The 18,173-nt window shown below is 43.8% G+C and overlaps 1 protein-coding gene across 1 annotated transcript; it reads left to right on the top strand.

The window, feature by feature from the left end:
- The first annotated feature begins 677 nt into the window (after positions 1-677).
- AHSA1 (activator of HSP90 ATPase activity 1) lies at positions 678-11,202 on the top strand. Its single transcript, XM_053378394.1, has 9 exons — positions 678-894; positions 4,978-5,168; positions 5,412-5,494; positions 5,744-5,861; positions 7,521-7,609; positions 8,493-8,627; positions 9,161-9,262; positions 10,309-10,360; positions 10,776-11,202. The coding sequence occupies exons 1-9, from the start codon at positions 815-817 to the stop codon at positions 10,946-10,948; spliced, it is 1,023 nt and encodes a 340-aa protein (XP_053234369.1). The 5' UTR covers positions 678-814; the 3' UTR covers positions 10,949-11,202.
- The last annotated feature ends 6,971 nt before the right edge of the window (positions 11,203-18,173 follow it).

Raw genomic sequence — 18,173 nt, 5'->3', positions numbered from 1 at the left:
TAAGAGTTACACACCACCGCAGTCCTTCACTTCCGCGGTGAACTTCCTCCCTTTCAGTTAAAGGAAGCTGGATTTCCTCCAAAAATAGAGCGACACTTCCCAGCATAGCTGTCAACTTTTCCCTTTTCTTGAGAGGAATCCTATTCGGAATAAAGGAATTTCCCTTAAAAAATGGGAAACGTTGACAGCTGTGCTTCCCAGCAGAGATTAGGAAATTCTAGACCCCGCCCTCTCCCCCAGCCCCAACCCTCACTTAGACGGCGTAGATGCGGCTTCAAGTCTTTAAACACTTAATTCCCACGCGAAAAGAGGCCTGAGTTGGAAAGAGCCTGTCTTTTGTTTCTGGTGGACGCTCGGCCGCTGGCCAAATCACGGCTTCGCTTCAAATCCTGGATTTCCCACAGGGAGCTGTCACTTTTGCTCCAGGAGGAGGAGGAGGGCGGCACCCAGAAGCGATGCAGGCAACAACATATAGACTCTGCTTTTACGTCTATGCACTCTGCCCCTATAACGTGCCTCCCGCTTCCCTCGGTGTTCATGTCAGTTTCCTCCCCTGCCCAGGCTGCGCGTGTCTGTGTGTTACGCTTATAGATCTCCCCCTCTATGGTACTGGGGGAGTAAGGAGCGGCGGCGGCGGCGGGGGGAGCAACGGAAGGAAGCTCTCCGGCGGCTGCCGGAAGCTGGGAGGCGGCGCGGCTGCCGGCGGCGCTTCTAGTAGCTTCCAGACGCGCGGCGAGAGAGCGAGGGCGACGGGCGCTCGCCAGCCAGCCAGCCGGGCAGAGGCAGAAGCGGCGAGTCCTTCAGCGAGGCGCTGATGGCCAAGTGGGGAGAGGGAGATCCGCGCTGGATTGTGGAGCAGCGCGCGGATGCCACCAACGTCAACAACTGGCACTGGTGAGCGAGGGGGGCAGGGAAGGCAGCGGGGGCTGGGGGGGGCGGAGGAGAAGTGGCTCGTGTTTGGGGGGGGGATGCAGCTTTTCCCCTGAGGGCTTTGGGGGAATAAGGGCGGCCGTGCTGCCAACGCCACACCCACAGCCACCCACACCCACACCCCCGCGGTTGCGGGGACGCGTGTCTGCTTCTCTCGCCCTGTCTCTTCCCTCTGACCCCTTCGCACGAGATTCTCCATCGCTTATGCGTGTTCGCGCCGGAGTCACTTCCCTTCGGGTTCGGGGGACCTTACTCTCAAATAAGTGTGGTAAAAGATTACAAGCGCGGGGGGAGATAGAGAAACCTCCCTGGCCTGGTTTAACCTCCTTAAAAAAAACAAACAGCTGGATCTGTAGAAGGGCAGCTAGTGAGAGTTTGGGTGCTTTTTGGCATGGAAAAAGAAATACGATCTCTAGCTACTTCTTTCAGATCAAGCTGCGCTGAAGTACATGGGAGCTGGGGACTGGTTAAAGCAAACAAAAACGTTGGCAGTCTTTTCTAGGGGCCAGGTGCAGCATCTGGTAAAGCCAGTGAGTGCTTGCTGAATAAAAGTTTGCAACAGGGAGGCAGCCCCTCCACCTGTATCATAATCTGGTGCTGCACAAGCACTCTCCAGAATAGGAAGCGCCTTGTCATTTTTTAATGGGGTGTGTGTGTGTTTCTGTGCTTGTGCTTACTGTGTTTCTGACATGCAAAGCCATGCTTTATGTTTAGTTGGGTTGCTGTGTTTGATTGCTTTTCACACTGATTTGTGGTGTGGTAGTTGTGGAGAAAGTGGGTAGACAGGAAGTGGTGGTATCCAGGGAAACTGTTCCAGGAGCATTTTGAGAATGGGGGAGGATTTCATTCATTGCTTCCTTAATGTGGAATTAATGATGACAGGATAGGAATCAGTCTTAATTTGAAAAAGGGTGACGCAAGTTGTCTTAAGCAAACTAGCAATTCTGCCACATACAAATTCATGGATGATTTGACAACAATTTTCATATAAACGGAGCTTCCAAACACAGAAGCAGTATTCCTGAGTGCAGGACACTGATAGCAGAGAGGGTGGCTGTTGCTATCACATCATGTATGTAAGCTTTTCAGTAGTCACTATTGGAGACAGAGTGCTGGGGAAACCCAGCCAGATGGGCGGGGTATAAATAAATTATTATTATTATTATTATCATCATATGAACTAGAATAATTTTTGTGTACTGCTGTAAGAAAGTCATTTTTCTATTCCAATAGAAATGAACCAGAAAAACCTGCAGATGCAGGATGCCTTCTTATTGTCACTTGGTCATGTACATCTGCTATTATGTATAGTGTTCTATTTTTTGTTTCTTATTGAAAATCTTTTCATGCGATTGCCACCACACTTACAGACCTGGGCAAGGAGTGAACTATGCACAATATTTTCAAGCAGCTGCTGTGCACAGTGTGGCTTGTGTAAATATGGCATTTTGCCAGCAGTGCAAAGACCAAGTGCCAATGGCACTTTACACCTTGATTTATTATGGTATGGACTCTTGTGAACAGGGATGCTGGAAACCTCTGATGAAACCCAAGTAGAAGTTGCTAGTGTTTGCTTATTTGTCTCATGTCTGTAATGGATATCAATCTGGCAAATATGACCAGTGTTTGCTGTTGCTTTCTATCTGCAAATTGTATGTAATCGATTATGCCACCATCCCCCCACATTTGCATTGTGTTTCCTTTGCATAGAAATGAATGGGGTGGGATAAAGTAACAACAGTGTAATTATAATACGCAAGTTGCATAATTTTACCACAGCGCACAGTGAGACAAATAATGTAAGTTTTGGCAGAAGATGAACTGCAGCAGAATGGAGAAAATGCTGCATGCGATAAATACAGGGTGAAACAGAAAACCGTATCTTCTTCCATCCCTAGTAGCAACCCACGGCTTTCAGGATTAGTATAAAGAAGTCCACTTCTACCCTTTTGTGACTATACCTACCAGGTCTGCCCTGTTCCTGAGATTTTCAGTCCAATCAGTTTTGCTCCTTATTAAATCCAGGCTCTTCTGCATCTTTAGACTAGAAACATGATCACCATGCTCTTAATTTGTGATGAGTGAGGAGCTGCTATTTTTTCAGCTGCAGGAGACTTTAAAGGAGGGAGGATAAATACTGTAGGTTCCCTGCTCTGGGAACTTGCCAGTTAAATTAAACCACAGGGGAGATATGCCCTGTCTCTTTGAGCATCATTGTTAATTCATATCCGAGGAAGGTGTGTGTACTTCTCTAGAACCATGGAGAGCTCTCCAGTTAGCAGCAGTTTCTTCTGTCCTCCTGCCCCAACCTTGGGGGGTGCGGAGCCAAAAAGAAAAAACAGTGACATAGGCAGTATGAAGTGAGCCAGCCGCTCATTCTGCAGTGGTGAGCAAGCTGTAGTTTCCAAGGGTATGTAATGCTAATGCAGCAGCACTCAAGCAGCTGTGAAACATAAAGCCATCTTCAACTTATGAAGCACTCTTTGTTTTTACATGCAGATTCTACAAAAACATTTTATCTAGATTGGTTTTCAAAGCAGAAGCCTGATGTATTGGAATTTAGTTCTTGTATTTTAAGGAGCAGGAAAGGGGAAATCTGTTTGTATAATCTGTCTCTGTCATGTTACAAGTTACTTCTCTGCCGGATAGATTTAACAGCTATGATCTCAGCTGTTTGTGAGTTCACTCCGTCCATCCACCTAGTGGTTCAAGATAATCCTGTGGGTTGGCTAGAACTGTACATCCTGTTCTTTCATTGAAATATAGGAACCTGCTGGGATTGGACTACTCATTAAGTGTGTGTATGATGCCATTCTCATGTTGCCAGATTGTTTTACAAAAAAGTATGATTGTTAAATGAAATAAAAAGATAGGTTCCACAGCAGCAGACAGTCTGTGTGATTTGACCTTGGAATTGTATCTGCATCTAACTAGATGCAGGAATGGCCAAACTTGCCCCTCCAGCTGTTTTGGAACTACAACTCCCATCATCCCTAGCTAACAGGACCAGTAGTCAGGGATGATGGGAATTGTAGTCCCAAAACAGCTGGAGAGCCAAGTTTCGCCACGCCTGAAATTACTAGACAGTAGTGAGAGCTTCAACAATATGCTTTGCTTGCACCAGAGCTAGGAAGTTAAGAAGGAAGTTTTGGGGCTGTGTAAGCTCAATATGTGATGAACAGCTAGACAACATAAGAGTTAGATCCACTGGGAGGAATTCAACGTCACACTCTCCTGCTGAAGTAAAGTAACAGATTCAGAATGGGGCTGAGGAAATTGATCAGCCAAGGTTAAATAGGTGGTATGGGTTCTTAGTCATGGTTGGAGCCCTCCTTTATAGATGTATATAGGACATAATTGGTTAATTGCTGAGTGGTGGGAATTAAGTAAAAAGGTTATTTTGTCCAAGCTATGCCCAACTGCCCTACACCCAACATCATATGACATCAGGTGTGGAGCAGGTAGAAACCTGGCTTAGCCAAAAGGGAGTTTGTTGGCAACTGAAAAGCTCAGTGTGGAGTGCTTCAGATAGACAGCACTTCAGAAGCTCCTTTCAAAGCACTATATTGTGCAGTGCTTTGAAAGGGTTTTAGCAAGCCTCAGCAATTGGCGGGTCATGAGAAGCCCCTTTCAAAGTGCTGTCTTGTGAAGTGATATGCAAAGACCCTTGCAAGTAGAAAAGGTAATCTGATGTCAGGTGATCGACAAGTTTGTGGTTCTGCCCACTTGTCAATCTTAGCCCACTAGAGGTGGGAAAGATAACAATCTGACCCACTGGCCAAATACAGTTCACCACCGCTGGTGTAGAGGTACACAGAGTGGTTAGTCAAAACCCTTGGTTACCCTCTTCCATGTGTTCTTAAAGAAGTCAATTTTGGAAGTGTAACTTTTCAAGATGTATAGCCAAATACCATGTGTTTCCAGGGAATGGGACAAAGGGGGTGTATGCAATGCATTGAAAACTAACTTTGCAACACTGGAGCATTGAAAAGCACCAGCTGTTCATTACTGCCTTTTTATATTTTGAGAATTTTGTTCTTTTCTTAGGACTGAAAGAGATGCATCTAACTGGTCTTCAGAGAAACTGAAAAGTTTGCTTCTGGCTATTAGAGCAGAGAATGCAGAGGGAACTTGTGAAGTGACAGAAGTGAGTAAATTGGATGGAGAAGCCTCAATCAATAACCGCAAAGGAAAGCTGATTTTCTTCTATGAGTGGAATATCAAGCTGGCTTGGACAGGTGAGTTTTCCTGCTTTGTTTTTAGCTACGTAATGCAATCTTGCTGTAGAGTTCTGGAGGTTGAATTGTCAAAAAGCAGAATTTCTACAGTCTTTTCAAATAGTTAGGAAGCAGATAATAACCCCCTTCTCCAAGGGAAGAGAAAAAGGGAATTTAGAGAGTTTTCTAGAATGCCAGAACATGTCAGAAGTTGCTGTTAGGAAGTGAAATTGAGCAATTCATTCAGTATATTGCTTTTCACAGGCACTTCAAATACAGGTGTGAAGTATAAGGGATATGTGGAGATTCCCAATCTGTCGGATGAAAATGAAGTTGATGAAATTGAGGTAAGAACACAGTTACAGATTATTTTCCTGATTTCTGCTTTGTTGAAGAGGGATCAGATATCCGAGTAGTCCCTCTCTTCAGCTTTTTATTCTTTTTAAGCCCCATAAGTTCATATCTGAAAACAGCTACCGTCTTTAAGTAAAAATAATTTCATGGATGCAGTACAGGGTGGAGGAGTATGTGCAGTGAAAAGAGATTTGTCCTGTTGGAACCGTATGAATTCCTGCCGCCCCTCCTTTTCTTCTCAGATCAGCGTTAGTCTTGCCAAAGATGAGCCAGACACCAACCTGCTAGCTTTGATGAAGCATGAAGGTGTAAATCAGATCAGCAGTGCTTTGGAAACTTACATTAGTACTCTCAAAACAGGTAAGTACAGAGGGGTAAAAGAAATAGTCAAGTCAAAGCTGTTCTTGTGGAGGACGAGGGAGTTTCGAAATCTGTTAGAAATAGTTTGCTTAGAATAAACTTGTACATCTTTGTCATAGATCTTAACCCCTGTTCACCTGTTCTCCCCTTGTCCTGCAATTAACCCTCATCTGAAGGGGATAGAGGGAATAAGTCTGGCCTTGTCCTCTCCTGCATCCCCTGGCACCATTTCCTTCCACAGCACCCACCACTCCCCCTAACACCATGATGGCGGCTGAATGTCTGCAGCAAGGAGCCCATTCTATTTGAGTAGGCTCCCTGCATGATTCATATCCTGATCTTTCAGGCTTTTTAATCTTGTGGAGAGCTTATTTGAGTAGAGCAGGCTCCCCACCGAAGACATGCAGCCCCCAACATGGTGAGGGTGGTGGGTGGGCTGCAGAAATGATGGCCGAAGCAGCCAGAGACCAATGGGCTGGTCTCCTCTTTCCTTGGCATGAGCGTGGAGAGTGAGTGTGTAGGGCTTTAGTTACATATTGCCTGGATTACTGTAGCAAACCGTGTGGGGCTTCCTGTGAAGATTCTTTGGAAGCTTCAGCTAGTACAAAATGCCACTGCTAAAATTCTAACATGTGGCAGGTTTGGGGAGAATGTCAGTCCCATACTGTAGCAGCTACACTGGTTGTCAGGGTGTTTTTGAGTGCAGTTCAAAGTACTGGTTATCACTAAATGGCTTAGGACTTGTGATACCTCAAGGACCTTCTCCATCCTCTGCTTGTCTACCAAAGTAAATCTGGTGAGGGAAGACTCCGTTCAAGGGTGTGAAGAATTATCGTTTTCCATCTGAGTGCTGATAGAAATTATTATGGATTATTTGTCTCAAGTAGCACCAAGGAAACTGCCACCACATCACTGTGGGGGGAAAAGCCGTGTGCATTAGTGCATGCCTGCACTAGAGAACTTGAAGTCGTGGTCTGAAAATTATATATACCTGCCCTGAGTTTACCAGTCGAACTTTAGGCTGCATGTCTCTAATATAGTATCATGTACCATATTTTTCGCCCTATAGGACGCACTTTCCCCCCTCCAAAAATGAAGGGGAAATGTGTGTGCGTCCTATGGGGCGAATGCAGGCTTTCGCTGAAGCCTGGAGAGCGAGAGGGGTTGGTGCGCACCGACCCCTCTCGCTCTCCAGGCTTCACGCAGGTCTCCGCAAGGTGCGGGAGCCCGGTGCTGGGCTCCCATGGCTTGCGGAGAGTTGCCTGTTCTGGGGTTGGGGGAAGCTCGGGCTTCCCCCACCCCAGCCCCGCGCCTGGGGGAGAAATAATTTCCCCCCCTTTATTTCCCCCCCCCAAAAAAAAACTAGGTGCGCCTTATGGGGCGGTGCGTCCTATAGGGCGAACAATACGGTAATTATTGTTTGACCCTCTTTCTTGCTCTCAAAAGCATTTGTATAGCTTTCAGTACATCCTCCTGGAGGTCTGAAAAGTTCCGGTGTTACAAATTTATCAAAGTGTGTGGTAGCTTTCTTACCCCATTTTCCGTGACATCCTGCCTTCCTTTAATGATGCTTTCTTACAGCTATGTTTGTTATGAAATGTGGTTTGCATTTCTTTCTAGATGCTTTGCATGGAATAATGAGATTTTAATACCTTTCAGAGTTTACCCAAGGCATGATCTTACCCACAGTGAATGGTGAACAATCAGAGCTCCCACCTCAGCCTGTACGCAAAGCAGAGGAACGGAAGGTAAGAGCCCAAGATTCCAGGTGTATTTTATAGGTTAACATTTCCTTGCTCTGATGGAATGAAGAATAAGGCACAGGGCTACTTTACACTCCTAGTGGCAGCAGACTTAGTGGTGTGGCATATGAGGTAGCTCTGGGCACTAAGCAGTTTTGATAGGAATGTGAATATTCTGTGGCATACAATTGGACCAAAATTCTTGAGGCAGTATAACAAAAACAGATTTCAATGTCTTGAAGATTGGGGACTACTGGAGTCCAGTGAGGAAGAAAAGTGGCTGCAGGTTGGTGCCTTGCTCTTGCAGCAGCTGCAGGGAATGAGCCATCTTATTAGCAGGGTTCTGGAATAATTATTTTGCTCCAAATCTCCCCCCGCCCCTAGCAAAGTGAGGCAAGTGGCCTAGGGAGAGAGTATTTTCCTTGGTGGCACCCCATTTATGGAATGCTTTCCCAGCAGAGGCTTGCCTGGCATCTACGTTGTGGACCATTAGCTACCAGGTGAAGATTTTTTTATTTTCCCATGTCTTTTAACTCACAGCTGGAGCGGGATTCAACTACTAGCTCTGCTAGTGGGAGCCTGCCCAAGGATTTCTGCTAGTGCAAGGCTTGAGGGTCTTGGGAGCGCCATAGTGTTACACTGCATTCCTCAGTGCTGTTTACATGTATACAATTTCCCCCCCATTTGCTTGCTTTTTATGCTGGTTTTATATTGATTGCATCTGGCTTTTAGGTTGTGCTTGTGCTGATTTGTATTGCATATAGTTTCTATTGTTTTCACAATTTTTAGATTGTATTTTGAGTGCTGTTCTTTTTTTAAAAAAGTTTGTAAATCAACTAACAATTATCAGTTAATATATATTTTTAGTTGTAACTTATTCTATTTTTAGACCACCGAACCAGTTGCTGGCAATGCACTTAAATCCAAATCGATAGGAGTCAAGATTCCTACTTGCAAGATAAACTTGAAGGACGTTTTCTTAACATCTCCAGATGAACTGTATAGAGTGTTTATTACACAAGAGGTAAGTTGCAGGTCTGTCTACAGGTCCTTATCTGTTGAGAAGTCCTTGTACACTTCTTAGATTAGATTTGGTTATAAATATCTCTACTGGTTGCTTAGACTAACGTCCTCCCCCTGTTTCTCCTATTAGCTCGCACACAGAGGGTGTTGTGGTTGGTACTCTGCAGCAGAAGCGGCCTCTAGGCCTCTAGGAAATATTTCAAGGATTATGGGTCACCTTGTTTCTTCTCAGTCTGGAAGGGTTATATGTTCTTTCAGCAGGAGACCTACTTCCAAAGAAGCTCCCACAGAGATGAGCATTTGCTTCTGCTTATTTGGAAATGAAGTGGCAGCCAAGAGGTGCTACTTTCATCCTTGAAAGTGCCCCCGTCCCCAGTGGGAGATGGTACTGGAATCAGGACTCAGATTCCAGAGTGCTGGAATCAAGCATCTATTTCTGTTGTTTCAGTAGATTGGGTGGAAGTCATGGTCATTTTAATGCAACGGGTCACCTTGCTACTTGACTCACTGATCATAATTTTTTTTTTTCTGCAGATGGTCCAGGCTTTTACTCACTCACCTGCCTTTTTGGAACCTGACAAAGGAGGAAAATTCCAGCTGCTAGATGGCAGTGTCACTGGAGAGTTCACTGAACTAGTAAGTACTGTTGACAATACATTTTCTGTTGCTCAGTAGCAGGGACGTGCCTTCTTTTTACCCCATGATCTGTTTCTTTTGTAATGCTCTGAACACTTATGTTGTGAACTGCCCTGTGATCTTTGGATGAAGGGTGTTGTACAGATAATAATAATAATAATAGTAATAATAATGCCTGTACTACCTCACCAAGTCTAAAATTGGATAGACTCTTTTGTGTTGCTGATGGTTTAGCTGGAAATACACATCTTTTTCAAAAAACAAATGGATAATATTGGCCGAGTGCAGACATAACAAACTCAGTTTGATTAGGCAGGCACAAGCATTGCACCTTTATGCTCCTTCCTCCTTCCCCTTTGCACTGTCAGAATGAAAATGATGCTTTCCTGGTTTAGATGTAACAGGTAATCAGTTTAAGAAATCCTGGAGGTTATTCACTACAGAGCAGGAGGGGAGGGGAGGAGACAGTGTACGCACAGCAACCTTCATCTAAACTATGGTTATTTCTGAACCACGTCTGGTTCAGAGAAGAAATGTTATGAAGGCAAGCTTGGTGAACTGTAGCTAAACTTAGATCATTTTGATCTCAATAAATCTCTCTACAATAGGAGTTGGTATTTTGAGGAAAGGGCTGGTTTTGTGATGTTTTTATTGCTGTTGTTGGTTCTTAATGGATCTTTTAAACACTATTTTATTTATATTTCATTACATTTAAATGATTGTCTTTATTGTGTTTTTAGCTATTTCTGTTTTATCTGCATAAGCTGCCTTGAGTCCTGGACTGGGAAAGGAGGAGGAGGAGGAATTAGACAGACAGACAGATAGAACCTCCTTTCTTTGCCCAGTGCAGTACTGATAACAGTTGCTCTGTTGCGCTTGTTAATTATAGAAAAAAGAGAAAAGAGCATTACATGTATTTAGACCATGAGTTACTCTCAAATAATATTGACACCCCCCCAGCTTTTTTCAGTATAATCTCTTGTCACTCTCTTGTTATTCAAATGAAAATATACCTGCTAGATAACTAGGCTTCCTTTCCTTTCCAGGTTCCTGAGAAGCAGATTGCAATGAAGTGGAGATTTAAAACATGGCCAGAGGGTAAGTTATTCTACTTCATATAACAAAGTAGAAAATTACATATGCTTCAGCTATACTCTGACTATGTTGTACTAACAGTGGGTACCCATTATTAAATTGTAAGATACTTGAAAGCACAAGCATTTCTCAGTTAGTTACTAGCCTTGGCCTTGGTTGTGCTATGTTTTTGCTTGGCTTGTACAGCAACTGGTGCATTGACTGTACTTATTACTAGGAATCTGCCCTATCATACAGGATATGACATATTTAAAGGGTAGATTGGTTAAGAGTTGAGTGTTTCCCAGCTGTTGCGATCTTGGGAAGAAGAGCAGATTTCTTCTCTTAACCATATCAGGAAAGAAGCAGTTTGTCTGGCTGTGTTTCTCCAGGTTGTGTCACACTGCTGAATGTTGGGGTTTTTCTTTGGCTCTTTTAGGACACTTTGCAACCATCACTTTGACGTTCATTGACAAAGCTGGTGAAACAGAAATCCGCCTGGAAGGAAGGGGCATCCCAGCCAACGAAGAAGAGAGAACAAGGGAGGGCTGGCAACGATACTATTTTGAGGGCATAAAACAGACGTTTGGTTATGGAGCCCGATTGTTTTAACACTGGCTACTGCGGAGAGTCTCTACCCAAAGATTCTGCCGTGTGAACTGATTTGCTTCTTGTCTGTCCCTTTCTTATCCTTTGTTTCACTGTTGTGATAAGCAGGATGGCTGGATGGCCTTGAAGGCCACTGAGCAGCACAGATTCCAACTTGTCACTGCTCATGCATGTCTCCTGCTGCAGGGGATTCAAAAGGTGGATTCTCATAAATGTATATACACCCGTATTGCTAAATAAACATAACTTAAAGAAGACGTACTGGCTCTTATCTGAGTGGAGAGATAGGAGGGAAGATATTTCAGCTAAGTCATAGTCTTACTTCTATAATAGAGAATAGAAGGCAAAAGACAGAGGCCTCGTATTCCAGCTTGCAGGTTTAGGACACCCCCCCCCCTGCTTTCCAGAAATTACTTAGAAAAGTTTGCAACACATCTTGGGCTAATGACATATTTCCTGTTTTCTTCTGACCGGTGCTCAGCTGTATTATCTCTGTGGTGGCCTTTTATCTGTGAACAGGCATTAGTAGCAGAAATCTTTAATGCCCATCAAACTCAGAATCCTGGCTCTTCCCAAGTTATACCTTATTAAACCCCTTTAAAAGGAAGCAGAATGAAAGCAATGAGAGTTGTGGGCAGCAGCATCTTAAGCATACACAAGCCACAGTTGTATATGACTTCAGCATTATATGCATGTATAGAAGTTAATATATCTGTGGGTTTTTTACAGTGCTAGAGCCTTTCCCATGGTGGTGGGAATTGTTGCATAAAATGCATTTGGACTGTTAATTACAACAGGAAAACTGAAAAGCATAGGCTAGAAAGCCTTTTCATGTGCTGTAACTGCGGTCCTCAGATCTCTTCAGAATTGTGCCATGATAGGATTGTTGGAGGATGTAGCTTCTGCCACACTTCAAAAAGAACAGACTGTGTTACACATTTTGCAGAGAGATGGTGATAGTGACTAAGAGTGATTCAACATGTGCTTCTAATACAGTCTTGGAGGATGTAAGTGATGTTCCATTAGCCTATCCAAAACTGCATTCTTGGGAATAATTTCAAAATTTTACAGTTGAAAGCCCCACATTCTACAATTAAATTAAATTGGTGCAAATATCTACAACAAACTTATTTTGCATACTTAGTGCAATTTCTGTTGCAGGCTTCTTTTTAAAGAGTTTGCAGTTTTGTGTTCAGATTTTGTTGACATATTGAGGAAACGAGGAGCTAAGTCTAAAAGTGGGAGGGAGGGTTTGATGTGCTAATTAAAGATGTGCCACACCCCTCTAATACAATGTTGACTATTGGAAGAGACATCTGGTGTGACATTTCTGATCTGGTCTATTTCTGATTGTTGCCTCAGTTTGTGGCAGCTGTGATGTGATTCAAGCGAGGATTTCATTTACACTTTGAGTTAGTCTATGCTTGGTAAACTACCATTACATCAGCAATGTCCTTACTGTGTGGGACATATCTAAGGCTAAATCCAAGAAGAAAATGTGTGCGTTAACTTCTTAAAACCTGTAATAGCCAAAATTGTCAGCAAGGAACATGCTGGCCTACTAAGATGCCTGTATGGAGAATGATAGGCCTTCCAGAAGTAAGCTATTGCTTATGAAATGTAATGTGACAAATCTTGTTATTCTATACATCCAAGCGCTGCTGTTATATTGGATTCTTTCTAGCTTAAAGTTTGCCTTTGGTATTTATTGTGGCAAGTTGCTCACAAGATGGCAGTATTGCCCAACATAATGGGATGTAGGTTTGTGACAAGGTAGCACTTAATTCTCTCTAGATTTCAAAAGCAGCTGCAGTAGGTTTAGTTATGCTTATGCTATGTGTTTACATTCTGCCAGAACAAATTGCTGGACTAAAGAATGGGGTGCAAATATTTAGAAGCTTAAGATCAATGGCTGGAAAACTGATTTGCAGTGGTTATCTGGAGAAGTCATTCCTGATTCTCCTGCCAAAGTAAGACAGTCCCAGCCGTAAATCCTACGCATGCGGACAGTATGACGGATGGCTCTATGAAATACAATTGTTCACTAAAATTACACAGCTGCTGCTGCAGCAAGTTTCTATTACACATCTTGTATTTAGGGCCTGACGCTATAAAAGAATGAAGAGAGTCTAGAGCAGTTTTCTGTGCTGGCTGGTGTTGATGGAGTGGTAGTCCAAAATAAGGTTTAGATGAGAAGTTTTGAAATACGTTTGACAAGAAAAGTAATTTGGGTTTTCCTGAGCATAAGACAGATGAGTATACATTTTTGTCCCGGGCATGTTCAAGCAGTCAAGCCCAAGGGTAAGCAGCACATACAGTCAAACCTCGGTTGTCGAACATAATCCGTTCTGGAAGCCTGTTCGGCTTCCGAAATGTTTGACAACCGAGCCGCGGCTTCTTATTGGCTGCAGGAGCTTCTTGCACTCAAGCGGAAGCCACGTTGACATTTGGCTTCCGAGAAACATTCGAAAACCAGAGCATTTACTTCTGGGTTTTCGGGGTTTGGAAGCCAAAACATTCCAGAATGGAGTCATTCGGGAACTGAGGTTTGACTGTGCACCTCAAAGGTGGCAGCCCCCGAAAAATAGAGGTTATATAGAAAAATAAGGCTTTGTCTCATAACATACCATTCCCAACCCAAAATGGGACTGGAAAATGTCTGGATGTTCAGGCTGTAGTTGTCTCCCTTCCAGCATTAGTTTTCTCAAAACCTAGCAGAGAAAGGGCTCAACAAGCTTCCCACATCCACTGTGGTATCAGAGTCAGACTTCTATTGATGCTGCTTTTGAGAAAGGAAAAAACCCTGGAAATTGGGTTCTTAGAGCAGTTCTAATATGTCTAATCCATTTTCAGTTATCAGAATTGCAGCCATTATAACAAACAGGCCTCGTCTACAAAAAAACCGCTTTTGCATGTTGGGCATGGAACCAGCAACTCATTTACTGTACATATCTGAAACTATTTGCTTGCTGAAACAGCACGTTCATGATCTTTAGTAACTGAACATTTTTTGGGCTTCATTGTGATTTCTGGCCTTGTATTGGCTAATACCCAAGGAATTAGGATCATGAGCTTGTACAAGAGCTGCACCAACTTCCTTGTGCAACACTGGCACAAGTGACTACGTTATTGGCTTTGTTCTTAACTGTATTGATTTCTAGATCAGCTGTGGTCTTACATGGTTAAATGGCAATTTCCCCCATTTGCCAGGTGGAGAATGGTTGGGTGTATTTTGAGGTACAAAAGACTAAAGTGAGTTCTATAGGAAGTGAATTAGCAAGTCAAGGGAGCTTTGGCGTCTTCAGCTAATCGGAGGGAAACTAAATGCCCTACGAAAGTTCTCATTACAGCTTTTCTGCAGAGAATTTCAGCTGGATGATGTAAATCAACTATACGCTATTGCTCTATCCCCACCCAGGGCAGCTGTTTGAGAAGTGCCTGCTTTGTGAACAGAGCTTTGGTTTCTTTCTGGGCTTGTCATCAAACTTTTCAGTAGCACCCTGTTGCTTAAATACACACCCACTCCCAAGCAGCTGGATCTCGCTTTATAGCTTCACAGAAGACTTTGAAATCTGATGCTGGCTACATTTAGCTGCTGGCTCACACCCATTTCATGGTCCCAGTGGAGAGTGCTTTGCATTCTTATCTGAAGGGGGATCCAGCTGCCCATTGAAAGACTAGCCTCCCTTGGCTTTGCTTCAAGTCCTTGTCCATCCTCAGGCTTTAGTCCAGCTGTAAACCTGTCTGAAGACAAACCAGATACAGGGGGACTTTAATGTTGCTCTATAGCAGGAGGCCAGCTGGAATGTTTCTGGAGTCCTGAGGCAGAACAAATAGATGCCCTCCTAAACTCGTTAGGCTACAGCTGGCTCTGGCTTTTGAGGGGGTGCGCGGGAAGTTAGCAATGCATGGAGCAATGAAATGTTACTGCTACTGACTTATCAGGACAGCAGTTATAGGGCAGGGACTGTAGGATATCAAGTATTATGTAAAGATATACAGTGGTACCTCAGGTTAAGTACTTAATTTGTTCCGGAGGTCCGTTCTTAACCTGAAACTGTTCTTAACCTGAAGTACCACTTTAGCTAATGGGGCTCCTGCTGCTGCCGCGCCACCGGAGCACGATTTCTGTTCTCATCCTGAAGCAAAGTTCTTAACCCAAGGTACTATTTCTGGGTTAGCGGCGTCCATAACCTGAAGCGTATGTAACCCGAGGTACCACTGTAATTGAAAGTCTCGCCTTTTTCTTGACGTTTCTAGGCCTCACAGTTGTAAAATAGGTTAAGTGTAGCAGGAGAATCTGCTTTAGGCTTAGAAATTAGGAGATATCATTTCATTGACATCATCTCAAAACACTAAACTGTTGCATGCAAATATATGCTGCTTTTCCTCAGAAAAGCAACCATTGCTCAAACCACTGAACATGTAAGCCAGTGTGAACTACTTGTGACTACAACAGCCTTTCCCAGCTCATACAGTTGACTGAGGTAACTGAGAGTTAAGCAGCAGTTGGCTGGATCACAAGAAGGGGCTGCTAGCCTGCGATACGAGACGGGTGAATTTGAGAGAGATGGTAAGAGAATTCTGCATGAAATTAATGGTAGGAAAACTGGGCAACAGACCATTGCTGCCTTCTTAGTCATACTGAGTGTGCCAACGCTGCCGCTAATAAAATTATCACGGTCATCACAGAGAGTCAGGCTTCATTCAAGAAGTTAGGAATACATCATATTCTCCTATACTTAACCAATATATTAATTGGTAATTAACACAGCTCAACTGGCTTTGGAGCTTAGCTGCTGCTACCTACTTCATAACCCTGGAGGTGATTTGCTACTTCTGGGAAAAGAGTGATCTCGCGAAACAAGAGTTTAAGAGTTCCAGCTCTTGATTGATTCTACAAACCCTGGAGGATTAAGGTGCAGAAAGGGTCTTCACTTTCCACCAGCCCTGAATAACAGAGACGTGGGCTATTTGTAGTTTGTTAACAATAGAGTTTATTCATTTAAAGAGACAACGGTCATCTTGCTTACCTTTTGGCACTTCACACACACACATATATCCTCCAAGAGCGAGGTCTCATTCAGCACTGCTAGAATGTCCATTCCTTTCTGCTATCATAATCATTACAAGCAATAAATACTGTACAAGGAGAAGACTGAAAAGCAGTGGAAAAACTTGGGACGAGTGAACCAGCCATGAAGTAGGAACCTGGCCCAATCCTCCAATCCACAGAACCACATCAAAAACATTCACTCCTCTTTGGAAAACAAGGCAGTGTGCAGTTCCCAAAAGACCCTTCCCCACCTCCACCCCCACCCCACCCAGCGAGGAATCTCAAAATGCCACAGGAAAGAGTGGTTCCTAGCCAAGCTAGAACAAAGATTCTTCTGGGGTTTTCCTTCTCCATGTGTCCTTGCCCTGATAGAAAATACCTGGAGGCCCCTTTTCTCCTAGGTTCACCCAACAGAATGCCCAGGGAGATTGCAAAGTTCCCCGGGTCCTGACTGATGGAGCTAGTGACACATAACTAAAATGCGCATCATTTGGGGCTGCGTCGTCCATTTCAAAATGAACTAAACCGCCCAGCAATATTATATCTGAATAATGTTGGTCACAAACACATGTACTTTGAAATAAAGTGCTTTCATCTAAATTCAGATAAAGGAGATCTCGTTAATGCCATTTTTGTTGAACTAACAATATCTTTATACAACAGTGTGCTGATATAGCAATAAAATTATGTGGCAGGGACAATATACAATACTTTTTTCTTTTCTTTTTAATATAGCTTAAATAGAAATCGCCAAACAGAATCTTAGTTACATGGTATAAAAATAAACCCTTGTTCCTTGGTATATACTCACCCAAATGAGACCGCAACACTTTCTGGGAGTCTAAGGTGCTTGTGAAAACAGTGGCATTTGATACGCTAGTGGTAGAGAGATCAAACTCCGACAGGCATCTGTGACTCATACATGCTCCACCCACCCAATGGTGAAAGCTAAGGCTTTCCCCATTGTTATCTAGTCTCACTGTTGCTCTTTGAGAAGTCCTCCTAGAAATCACTTCCCCTTTATGTGTTTGTATGTGAGCAAAGACAGGAGAGAGAGAGAGAAGGGATTAAGGGGTGAGAGCTATTTTGCAAGCCTTCAAATTCCACCCACTTTGGCTCCACGCACTGCCGGCTCAAGCTATGTCTACCTTTGGTTGTGGGACACATTTTGCCAGTGGGTCAACAGTCTTGTCACTTGGCTATTCTTTGCCTGTGAGCAATTACAAGATCAACATTTATTGACAACAGACCCCGCTATATCAGATGCAAGCAGGGCCGTGATAGGGAATAGCAGTCTTTTAGGAGGGGCATGGAAGAAGGCTCTGGAAGTACAAAAATCAGTAAGTGGCAGGCTGCAGCCTTCATTTTGGCTTCACCAGCAACTTTCGGCATTCATCTGCCTGCACTTGCTGTAGCCCCCAGAGCATTCAAATTTATTTCATTATGCGTCTTCTTCCCAAACACTTACTTTCTCTGCCAGCACACTTTTTGGTTTTATTAGCACAATTTTCTAAACACAACAGCCTGAGCTGAGAGAAGACGCCACAAAAAAAAGGGCTGCAGCAGGAGGGGGACGTGACCTGTGGCCCTAAGACGTAGTCCTGGACCTAGTTTCAGGGCAAAAATATGGGTAAAGAGGGTGGCAGAGAAAGGAGGTAGCCCTACCTACCTATGACTCTGGGTCCCACGTGCTGTTGGAATGTGGCCCCGGCAGACTACTTCTGCCTGGGAATGTGGTCCCCAACAGAAAAGCTCACCTAATCCTGGGATAGAGAATGACAGCACCTGATGGTAGCAACTTACAAGGTAGAGCCATAAACAAGCCAAGCCACTGAATGCAGCAAAATGCACCAGCTTAAGATTCTGTTTGGAGACAGAAGCAGAAGATAGAAGCGAGCAATAGAATAGGACAAAACTCCCTAGCACCTTCATTATTTCCAGGATCGCAGGTACATTTTTCACTCAGGAAGTCCACATAAGACAGCAGACCTACTGATTCCTAATGTAGTTACTAGGTGCCATAGCAGAACCATCCCAGTCCAACAGTCTGTGTCAGTCCTGAGCAATAAACGTGAGCTTTAAGGGAGAAAGAGAGGCTTTGGGTTTTTTTAATGGAGATACTCTAAAAAGAAAGAAGGGTCTTGTTGCAATGCCCAAGCTGACCTACTTCTC

Source organism: Podarcis raffonei, chromosome 1, assembly GCF_027172205.1.
Source record: "Podarcis raffonei isolate rPodRaf1 chromosome 1, rPodRaf1.pri, whole genome shotgun sequence".
Taxonomy (NCBI): Eukaryota; Metazoa; Chordata; class Lepidosauria; order Squamata; family Lacertidae; genus Podarcis; species Podarcis raffonei.
The sequence above is the reverse complement of the archived record's forward strand: the minus strand, read 5'-3'. Positions and strand labels throughout refer to the sequence as shown.

What these genes read in the sequence shown, in the direction of transcription:
- AHSA1 (XM_053378394.1), top strand. Translation starts at nt 815, where the DNA reads ATGGCCAAGTGGGGAGAGGGAGATCCGCGCTGGATTGTGGAGCAGCGC. An exon ending in CATTAGTACTCTCAAAACAG is followed by an intron (nt 5,862 to 7,520) that starts GTAAGTACAGAG and finishes AATACCTTTCAG; the next exon opens with AGTTTACCCAAGGCATGATC. An exon ending in CTGGAGAGTTCACTGAACTA is followed by an intron (nt 9,263 to 10,308) that starts GTAAGTACTGTT and finishes TTTCCTTTCCAG; the next exon opens with GTTCCTGAGAAGCAGATTGC.